We start from the raw sequence: 11,023 nt of genomic DNA, 5'->3' as shown, positions 1-11,023 counted from the left end.
ACATCACTTAGAACGACATGCATGCAGTGAAGGCATTGATAGGTTTGAAGAGAGTTTCTAAATCCCAGAGCATTTAGTCTCACTTTTTTAACCAAAGAATACTTATAATTAAAAAAAAAAAAAACAAACAATCATTTGTAGGTTGCAAGTCCCAGATCTTGTTTATTTATAAAGCAATAAATATTAGAAGCACAAATAAATTGCACGGGTGTGTAAACAAACTGTACAATGACTGAAGAGTTCAGGAAGGGTTGCCAGAAGACTCCAAGAAGCATATTGTCGTCATCCTGAGTGGGAAGTAAATTGAGGGAAAAGTGCTTAGAAGCACTTGCGGTGGACGATGGATGGCCCAGCTTCATCATACTCCTGTTTACTGATCCACATTTGCTGGAAGGTGGACAGAGATGCTAGAATGGAGCCACCAATCCAGACAGAGTACTTGCGCTCAGGTGGGGCAATGATCTAGGATAAAGAAAAGCAACAAAATCCTCATTTAACAGTTACATTTCTGAACAACCAACCCACATCACCACTGTAAAAAGCCCACTAGATATCTTCTTAAGTAAATAAAGAACTTTTCTATAATAACAGCATTGATCTTCAGCAGCTGGTACAATAGATGTAATATTCCTTAAGAAAATCTATAATCATATTTTCCTCCTTTCTAACACTTGCTTCTAATCACATAATTATGCTGATTAAATGGAATTTCTTCTCGTTTGTCCATAGGCTGTGTATCTCACTTTTGAGTTGTTCCTATATCCTAGTTTAATGATGTGGACCTTTTTCCCATCCTTACGCACACTTTATAGTACAGAGCCAAATTCCTCACCTTGATCTTCATAGTGCTAGGAGCAAGTGCAGTGATTTCCTTCTGCATGCGATCAGCGATGCCAGGGTACATCGTCGTTCCACCTGAGAGGACGTTGTTAGCATACAGGTCTTTACGAATATCAATATCACACTTCATGATACTGTTGTAGGTAGTTTCGTGAATACCAGCAGATTCCATACCTTGAGGAGAAAGAAGTAGATCAGTAAATTATACAAGAAGTCTTTGCGAAGAGAACTCTCAGCATTTCTCCTCATCAATGATATGAACTGCTATGACATTTTTGTTGTAAAATTACTTACTGATTATTAAATGTTATAGAAAAACACAAAAATCCCCCACCAGAATTACAGAACTAGCTAAGAAAATAAAAATTATTTGTTAGAAAGGGTAAGAATCATAATGTATGTACAAAGGAAAGATACTCAAAATATACAGTAAGAAAAGAGGTAGACACACAAGATAAACTCATTTAGTATATGGCAATTGGAGAAAGTGATATAGAATAGAAACATGTATTAGGTTATGTCAGAGTCTCAAAACATCACTAGCTGAATATAGAAAAGACAGCAATAAAGACAACGAAAGCAGCTGAAGCAGAACTAAAGAAGACAATAGTAACCTCATTTATTTTTCAGCCTACTGAAAAGATAGTCTATACCATTCACAAACATCAAGGCAAGACGTAACCAAGGTATGGACCAAGATATTAGTACTTGGTGGTAAGGAAAAATAAACCAGAAGCAAGTGTCTGTAGGTTGCATTCCAATTTATTCATTTTAACAGGTGCTTCCTGAAAGGGCTGACACCAGATCCACAGTAAGATGTCAGCTGATGAACAACTGCATTTATTGCTGAGGACTTAGAGTCTAAGCATTTGCTATATCTGTCAGCTGCACTCACAAACAGCCAAGCTTACCTTCTTGACCATGGCAATGTTTAATTACAGTGCATATACATATACACATACCTTCATTCCATTTTTTCCCCCTCCCAGACAATTTACTTCATGGAGTCAGATCCTGTTGTAAGTGTAAGCCTTACAAATACAGCACGGCAAGTTATTCTTGCCGTCAATGACATGATGATATTCTAACAGTATATTTTGTCACCAAAAAATTCTGACCCTAAAACCTGACCTAAAACTTGCAAGAAGAGCCTGAAGCTCAGCTAATTACCAGTTGAGATCACATTAAGCACAGTTACAGGGCCTGAGGATCTAATTCATTATTTATGTTTGATTTTGTGCCAAATTTAGATAAGCAGGAAGGGGAGTGGGACACCTTCTAGATCATCTGATTCATTCATACCTCCTACAGAAAAGAGAATTTCCTGGGAATACTTACCAATAAAGGATGGCTGGAATAATGTTTCAGGGCAGCGGAAACGTTCATTACCAATCGTAATCACTTGACCATCGGGCAATTCATAGCTCTTTTCCAAAGAGGAAGAAGAGGCAGCAGTGGCCATTTCATTCTCAAAGTCCAGTGCAACATAGCACAATTTCTCTTTGATATCACGAACAATCTCACGTTCAGCTGCAGATATATGGGAATCATATCAAAGTTTGGATAAGCAAAATACTAGAGGAAGAACATGGGCCAAGAGAGACATGAGGATTTTCACAGGAGGGCAAAGCTGAAGGACTGACCTGTTGTCACAAAGGAATAGCCACGCTCCGTGAGGATCTTCATGAGGTAGTCAGTCAGATCCCTGCCAGCCAGATCCAGACGCATGATAGCGTGAGGCAAAGCATAACCTTCATAAATAGGTACGTTGTGGGTGACACCATCTCCAGAGTCAAGAACAATACCTGGGAGAGAAACGTTGGAGAGCAGCTGGAATCACCTAGCAAATGCTTAGAGCCCTTAGCCACAGTAAGCAACACCAAACACAACAAGATATAGGATCTTTCAGGCAGTACAATGTATCATTGTTCTATTTTAGCCATAAAGATCTTGCTCGTTCCTCCTACCTTTGCTTTCCTGGACATTCCTGTTTGGTGAGAACCTTCCCATAAAACAGTTGTCCTGTACCTATTTTAAGCTAATCCATACAAGCAGCCTTCCACTACTACTACACTGAGCAGTAAGTATATTTGCAATAGTGATTGTCCTGACCCAATAATGGGCATCTTTTGGGTGAGTTTAAACCCTTAAACTGGTGAAATACTTGTGTGACTGCAGTATCGTCACAGGAACGTCATCTCGTTTGCGTTATGACAAGCACCAGGAGAGTCAGTTCCACAGTGCCCCTCTGAAAGCAATGCAGGCAAGTCCACATTGATCTTTCCACACACTATTTTGTCCTGGCTTTCCCGCTACTGTTGTCATCAATCACTATAAACTAAAAATACCTAGCTTTCTGTAAATTTGAATGAGGTTTTTTTTTTCCTGTTTGGAGTGAGAAGGAAGAAGGGTTCCTGATAAATAGTGTTTATTTTTTTATTTTACCTGTTGTACGACCAGAGGCATACAGGGACAGGACAGCCTGGATCGCCACATACATAGCAGGCACGTTGAAGGTCTCAAACATTATCTGGGTCATCTTCTCACGGTTAGCTTTAGGGTTCAAAGGGGCTTCTGTGAGCAAGGTAGGGTGTTCCTCAGGGGCCACACGGAGTTCATTGTAGAAAGTGTGGTGCCAGATCTTTTCCATATCATCCCAGTTGGTGATGATGCCATGTTCAATGGGATATTTCAAAGTAAGGATACCTCTTTTGCTCTGAGCTTCATCACCCACATAGGAATCTTTTTGACCCATACCGACCATAACACCCTAAGAGAAGAAAATACAGAAAAGCATTATTTGAGGAAGACAACATTGCAGAGCCCAAACAATTACACCACAGACAACTATGCTGTTTTCAAGAAAGGTCACACCACTAAAACGTTGTTTAGGAAAATAAATTAGCATTATTGAAATATTAAGTCAACAGAACTTAAGAAGAAAAATAAGAAACTGAGTTTTCTCATAAAATCCTTTTTCCTTTAATCAGATGAAAGGATTCCCTCCCCCCCTTTTTTTAATACACCTTTTATTTTCAATTACTTCTTTCTGGTCCAAAAGTTTGACTGAAAATAAACTTTGCAATATTGTTGCAATATTGTGAGCAGGAAACGATACAAAGACACGTGCAAAGAGAGTTTATAAACAAGCAGATATGGAGACAAATAAGCCTTCTACTGAAGGAATATACTGCCAAAATGACTATTGGCATGGTGCCTCAGCAGTAATGGATTTGCAATAACAATATACAAACTGCAAATGTTTTGGGTTTTTTTTTAAAAAGTCTTACAAACTTTTTACCAAGAAAATTGTAGGAGAAAAAGTACTGTATTTTCTGTGTGCTGTTTGAATTGTGACAAAAGAGAAGGAGAATGACATGGGAACAGAGAAAACGAGGCTGACAGCAGTAAGAAGGTAAGATTAGAGACAGACAGAAGTAGAGGAAATTGAAAGGTGTTTGGTATGTGAAATATTGGACAGGATGAGTGAGAAGGGTCTTAAACAAACTGCACTGTGCACAAATTCGGCCAGTGGAGATGCCTTTGAACTAGCACCAGCAGCAGATCTGGCCTAGGGGATGGAGTGGGCAGCAGCTTTGTAGGAAGCTGGATTTGGGCTCATCAGGAGAAAGATCAGGGAGAGAGTCAAGACAAAAGCTGGTGAATTAGAAATAGCTGGGAGAAAGGAGATAAGGGACAGTCAGACAGGGTTGTTGAGGGAAGCACTGGAAAGAACTGGAAAGGCATCGCTAGTGCCACCGCAAGAAGCGAGCAGAGGGAAGGACAGAGCGTTTGGGACAGGACAGAAGAACTAAGGAGGGAAGAGGCGAGTGGAGGCGACTTCGGGAGAGGGGGGGAAGGCTCGGTCCTGCCCCGGTCCTGCCCGCCGTAGTTACCTGGTGCCTCGGGCGGCCGACGATGGATGGGAAAACGGCCCTGGGGGCATCGTCTCCGGCAAAGCCAGCCTTGACGAGCCCCGAGCCGTTGTCGCACACCAGTGCGGTGGTCTCCTCGTCGTCACACATCTTCAGTAGGAAGCACGGACCTGAAAAACAGCGCGGCGGCGCGTCCAGACCCCCGCGGACAGCGCGGCGCTGCCGCCGGGCCCGCCGAGCCCCCCGGGCGGCTCCTCCGCGCCCTCCCGCCCGCCATCGCGGAGGGCACGGGCGGCGGCGGCACACCGACAGCTGTCGGCGGGAGCGGGAAATTTGACTCGTCCCGGGAGGATGCTCGATGGCTCAGCCACGCTCGTGGGCAGGGCTTTAAATAGGATCCGTCAAGCCGCTTTCTTCTCCGCGCTTCAAAAGGCGCCCCGGCTGGCTGGGCGCTCTTTCGGGCATCATTAGCGGTACCCTCAGGCCGCAGATCGAAATGGGAGGGAGAGCGTTTGAAATCGGAGAGACCGGAGAGCGCTTCACCGGCGGCGGGGCGTCGCGCCCCGTCGGGCCGCGGAGGCTGGCGCTGCGCGGGGGGCGGAGGGGGGACGGGGGCGGTGTCCCCGGCAGAAAGAACGGTAAAGCGAGAGGTGCGCAGGCAGAGCAGAGGCTGTACCTGCACGGCGGGCCGCCCGCCGGTGCCTCCATCCATCGCTCCCATCCCGTCCCGTCCCGTCCCGTCCCGTCCCGTCCCGTCCCACCCCTCCCTGCCCGCCCCGATCCGTCCCCGCGGGGCTGCGGGCGCCGCCGCGCTACTCACCACACCAGCACCGGCGGCGGGGGGGCTGCGGAGGAGAGCCTGGGTGCCGGCTCGGCGGAGACGCCCCAATTTATACCCCCGCGAGGGGCAGCGTCGGCCAGGGCCGCCGCGGGACGGGGCAGCCACCTTCTCCTTATTTGGTCGGCTCCGCGCCATTGAGCGGCCGCGCAGCCATGAATGGCGCCCGGACGGCCCCGGCGCGGCCCGGCCGCCCGGCCCATGTAAGGCAGGCGCGGGGCAGCGCGCCCCCGGCCCGCCGCATGGCCAAATAGGGAGCCCCGCGCAGCCCCCCGGGGGCCAGCGCTTCCAGGGAGCGGGGTGGAAAGGTGGCTCCCGGGCCGCCTCCCCCGGGGCTCGGCTCGGCTCGGCTCCGGCACCCCGAGGTGTCAACACTCGCCGGCTGCCGGCCCAGGTGGGCGCAGAAAGGCGGCGAGATGCTCAGCCTTGGCGGAGGGCGCGGGGGAAGCTGCGCGGGTGTCTTCTCCCCCGGCTTTTCATTTTTCCACGGGAAAAAAAAAAAAAAAAAAAGCCAGTCGAGCTCCTATTTAATCGACGACCCATGAGGCTACTTTGGTGTCAGCGACTGAGGCTCCTTACTGCATGGAGGCAGCATCTGCTGCCACTATTGCCTTAGGAAGGAGCAGCGCGCACTCGATATCTCTTAAACTTTGATGAGCAGCATGCAGCAGAAAATCGTGGTTTTCTCTGCTTTTGGCTGACATCTATAGCACGAAATGGGATCTGCTCGTTTACATTAATATGCATATACTTAAACTCCCCATTTTTGCTCTTTTAATGCACACCAGCTCAGTAACGCTTTGTGATATGTATAGGGCAGAGGATGAGAGATGGGAATAGCTTGGGCAAAAAAACAGCTATGGTATTAATATAATGTGACAGTTGTTTTCCTGCTCAGTTGTTGAAACATCCACATCGATAATTTGTTCCAGCGGTGGAACCTAGAAAATCCATGTATCTTCAGGATTTTTTTTTTTTTTAGTTAAAAATAGAAAGACTGGAGAGGCATCCCTTGAGTGGGTTTGGCCTGGTATGCGAAGGCAGAGATTGTAACGTGTGTCCCTGAGGAACTGCATTATGATGCAGAATACAGTGTCCTTTGGGAGCTCAGCTTATGAACTGCCCAATGCTTGCCTGCCTAAAACACAACAGGGGAAAAAAGAATTGAGGTTTGGGACAGAAGGAAGGGTGGGATGTAAAAGTCTAGAGGGGAACACTCAGTAAACTCAATCAGCTGCTTAAACACAGGTCCAGTTTATCAGATGCCATACAAGGGCTGACAGCTGTCACATGGTTGTATACATCTTACATGAGATGGAGGGAAAGATCTTGTGAGTGCAACCCAACCTGCAATTTGGGGGCTTTGATGGTGGATGTTGGTGTAAGAGCTCTTTGCACTCTGACAAAGAGTGCGAGAACTGGAAATCGCCGACTACTCGTTTCTGATCTGTTTCCAAGGGGGGCGTCTGAGACACTTAGACTTTAATTTCTTCTGAAATCGAAGATAGTGGAATCAGTTTCCTCACTTCTAGAACAATTAATGAGGTGGTTAGCTCCACGCTAACTCCAGTTTGTCTTGAGGTTGTGCCCATTTATGAGCACAACTCTGAAGCAGATGTAGCCACAAACTTCTTGGCCGTTGATAGCTCCTGCTTTTCTCTAAATGCCTTGGGGAAAGGCAATCTGTTTCGGGTGAGACACTATTTGTGTATAAAGGTGTGTGTATGTGTATTATTTCATACATGGGTGTATATAAACAAATATGCATGTATACATTAGATATGCATGTATGTATATATGTATATCTACATATGTATATACATTTTTGTTCTTAGCTACCTAAGAAAGGACGGTGTAGGACAGTGAAATACAGTGACTTCAAAAGGTCAAAGCAGGGAAAGACTGTGCTTCAGTGCCTCTGCTCTGGACAGATTTTGGCTCTTAGTTTTCCTGTTATTAATGAAAAATCAACCAAAATAAATACTGGTGGGATAAAGACCCCAAATTAGTACATATTTCTCTAAACTGATTAAGCACAGGTAACAGAGAGAGTTGAAACATTTTAGTGATAGCGATGCCTCCTTGTGTAAGAATACATATATATGCAAGGATGTGTAAGTATATACAGCTTGGCACAGAGTACCACTTCAAAGAAAAAATACTTTACCATATGCTGCTTTCAATTTTAAAAAGTCAGCGTATTTCACTCCATGGGAATTTGCCAGATATAATTTAAATCCGCTTCTTTTCTTCCCTAGCCCATCTTTTCTACAGAAACCGTATAATGTGAGGGATTGGCCGGTTTCTCCAGCACTAGAGATTAGTTTACAGTGTTATCTCAGCTGTTCCTCCGTTCAGAGGTGTTACAGTATTTACATAGAAGCCCACTGCTGATAGCTGCATTGAATTCCTCCCCCATCAGACCCGCCCTGTCACATCCTTCATTCCCTTCGGCTGGAGAGAGAGGCAGACTCCATTGAAGCTGAGACAGAAACGGCATTCGCTGTAAAATCTATGCAAAACAGTCTTTTCTTGTTTCCTTTATACGAAATACAGCTTTCTCTACCCTTTCCTCAAGTTTTAAATTTCTAATCCAGCCAGACTCACATAAAAGATCCTGATGCAGTTGAGAGCTCATCAATCTCTCTCTCTCCTCTCCCTCCTCTCCTTACTGTGTATTGCAAGGTCAAATGAAAAGGGCACCATTCAATGTATATAAATCCAAAATCGCATCTGCTTCATTGTAGCCATTCGAAAAATATCCAGCTAAAAAACTTACTCTTTTGGCCAAAGTCATTCTGCTTTCTGCAGTAAAGTGATATTGCAGCCTCAAATAAGCCAAACAAGCAAACAAAGAAGGAAAAACCTACTGAACTGTGTTATGCAATGTCATCTAGAGGAAAAACACTCTAGTGTCTGCCCGACCAGGGTCCCCACATGCTGTGTACATTTCTCATGACTTAGCTGTTGGGAGTGACCCCAGAGACAAAGGAAATACTGCCAGTATGGATCATCGGGAGAGCAGACAGACCTGCAGTGGACGTGATCTGCAGGTACCCTAAAACAGCCTGAGCAGACAGGAGCATGAAGCCTCGATGTGTACACAATGTTAATGGAGTAGCAAAATAATATCTATATATGACACATGCACATGGGCAAAATTGAATATGTTATTCAACCAGCAAGACATGGTTGTAACTGCAGCCAAAATTAGAACATAAGTTCTAACCTCTGCATGGTAAAAATATGAATAAAAAAATCACACTGCAGTCTTATGATGTCCAGAAGTCCTCACAACTGCTTATCAGCTTTTGAATGAAAAAAAACCACATTTAGCTTAAAAATAAAGCCTCGATTCTTCAAACACTTCAAAGTATAGAACACCTATTACCACAGATTTCGGATTATTTACAGTAAGTAACATTGCATTCAGAAATTGAAAACGTGTAGGATCAGACGCTCTTTGTGGTTTTTTTTAGTCTTTCAGATTACTTTTTTATTATCTGTACGTGTTCCAATTAAAAAAATAAACTTTTCGTAATACACCTAACTATTGCATGTACAGTATACCCTGACCTAGAATGTCTTAGAGCAAACAGCTTCTCATTTAAAATCTGCTATTTCTAAAGCCAATGAATGATGACATATAAAATCTGTCCTAGCACAGAGCCGAATGCTACCTCTCTTGAGCCTCAGGCCAGCATAATCTTTGGAAGAAATGTTACTTTTTCAAGAATAAGAAGCAAATGCCACTCTGACAGGTTTCCTTTTGCCCCATGACAGTTGTTCGGAGCTATATGGGCTTTAGAAACACAAAAAGCATTTCAATAGAGTCTTATTGATAGGCAGGAGTCCTGATGAGATGAGAATGCCAAACATACAACGTATAATGAATATCACCGTCATGAATGATTCACTGTCACGAAGGAGTCATATGTGGTTATCTACATCCATGTAGTTACCAATCTGTCTGTATATGCAAACATACGAAGAGACACCCGAGAAGACAACTCTGCAGCCAGCACCAACCTGAAGTTGTTGCCTATGAAAAGCTGTACTACACTTTCAATTAGAATTTGGACCTCTCAAGTAAGAAGTCTTTCTCCTGTTCTGCAAGAGGAGGGTCTCCCAGTTTAATAACCACGCTGTCAAGCAGACTTCTCCAGAGAATTCATCAGGTATTTCCCTTTCTTAGTTATGTCTCATTCACCCTAGTAATAGCTCATGTTTCATACTTAATACATTCCCTGTCTTCACAGCATTTAAACCCTTTGCATAGTTGCAGGCTGTTATCATCTCTCCGTGTCTCTCTTTCTCACTCACTCATGTATTGCTGCACATCTATAATTAACCTAAAACATCTTAAGTGTGCACTGAAATGATAGAACAGCGAGGTGGGCACTGGGAGTTAGAGATGCAGCTGAAACATCTTGTTCTGAAGCTGAGGGAATTAGGCACCGGCAGCATAAGTGGAGGTGAGTGCAAGGGGAAGGAATTGTGCTTCTGAGTCTCTGACTCTCAAGAATCATTATTTGCCATGTGCCACTTACGAAGAAAGGCCTGGACTCTCACTCCCATTACACCCTCTTATGCAGCAGAAAGAGGCCTTGGAGAGTGCAGGGAGATCCTAAAAGCGCTGTGCCTGCACCGTAGGAATGCCGTGCTTCCAGAAGCGCTGTGCTTCTCTCACAAGCCAGAGCACGGCAGGCGTGACAGGGTAGGACTCCAGTGTTTCGTGCTGCCAAGACTGCAGGCTGCTCTGAAATAAAACGCAGCCCAGGGAAACTGCTATAATGTAGGCTCCTCAGGCTGTCCTATGCACTGAGGGACATGGAGCCGTTCAAGAGGACAGAAATACGTCCTGAACGCTTCAGCTGTTGCCAGCATGTATTTTGGTTGCCAGTCCTGTGCAGTGTCTCTGAAAGATACCTGTCCTACATTAGAAAGCTGATGGGCAGTATTTCTAACAGTGTTTCTAAGTCTCATTTCAACTGTTGTTGTTCTTTTTTTTTTTCAGTTAGAAAACACATCTGACCTAAACACCAGAAAAGATAGACCATGAAAAATGCCTTTGTGCATGTTCGTTCAGTATCACACAATCATTATTTGATACTTGATGAGTTTCTGGTTGCTAGTGCAGTGTCAATAAACAACAATTCCAAAGGCAATGGGTAATTGCTAGATGTACCAAAGCAGCTTTGACAATATCTTGTCTTCGGAATATTTCCAACACCCACCAATGCTTAAGGCTAAATTCTGCCCAGTTAACTGAAATTTGTGATTATTTCTATTTAAATTATATTTATTTCTTATACATGACTGTAAAAAGCTCAGATTTGCAGAATGGGCACCCAAGAATTGTAATGAAATGACATGGGACGTTAGTGGATGTTCCATTAGTATATAAATTACATAGATTAATATCTAGATACTTAAAGATGACAAAGGAGAGCAGAGAAAGAGAGAGGGA

The 11,023-nt window shown here is 44.4% G+C and overlaps 1 protein-coding gene across 4 annotated transcripts; it reads right to left on the bottom strand.

Annotated features, from left to right (window-relative positions):
* Positions 1-318: 318 nt before the first annotated feature.
* ACTC1 (actin alpha cardiac muscle 1) lies at positions 319-5,691 on the bottom strand. Of its 4 annotated transcripts, none has more exons than XM_086613414.1 (7): positions 5,551-5,691; positions 4,737-4,934; positions 3,286-3,610; positions 2,484-2,645; positions 2,179-2,370; positions 833-1,014; positions 319-462 (listed from the first exon to the last, which is right to left on the bottom strand). In XM_086613414.1, exons 1-7 carry the CDS (start codon positions 5,689-5,691, stop codon positions 319-321), a joined length of 1,344 nt encoding a protein of 447 aa, XP_086469540.1. The 4 variants fall into 4 exon arrangements, with proteins under 4 accessions (XP_086469540.1, XP_086469541.1, XP_086469542.1 ...); XM_086613415.1 differs by lacking the exon at positions 5,551-5,691 and having other exon boundaries at positions 3,286-3,372; positions 3,484-3,610; positions 4,737-4,865; XM_086613416.1 differs by lacking the exon at positions 5,551-5,691 and having other exon boundaries at positions 3,286-3,481; positions 4,737-4,865.
* Positions 5,692-11,023: the final 5,332 nt, after the last annotated feature.

The sequence above is a fragment of the Tauraco erythrolophus genome, chromosome 6, assembly GCF_009769465.1.
Source record: "Tauraco erythrolophus isolate bTauEry1 chromosome 6, bTauEry1.pri, whole genome shotgun sequence".
NCBI lineage: Eukaryota > Metazoa > Chordata > Aves > Musophagiformes > Musophagidae > Tauraco > Tauraco erythrolophus.
This window is presented reverse-complemented; position numbering and strand designations above follow the sequence as displayed.

What these genes read in the sequence shown, in the direction of transcription:
- ACTC1 (XM_086613414.1), bottom strand. Translation starts at nt 5,691, where the DNA reads ATGGCGCGGAGCCGACCAAATAAGGAGAAGGTGGCTGCCCCGTCCCGC. An exon ending in TCGGCCGCCCGAGGCACCAG is followed by an intron (nt 3,611 to 4,736) that starts GTAACTACGGCG and finishes TTCTTCTCTTAG; the next exon opens with GGTGTTATGGTCGGTATGGG. An exon ending in CTATTCCTTTGTGACAACAG is followed by an intron (nt 2,371 to 2,483) that starts GTCAGTCCTTCA and finishes ATATATCTGCAG; the next exon opens with CTGAACGTGAGATTGTTCGT.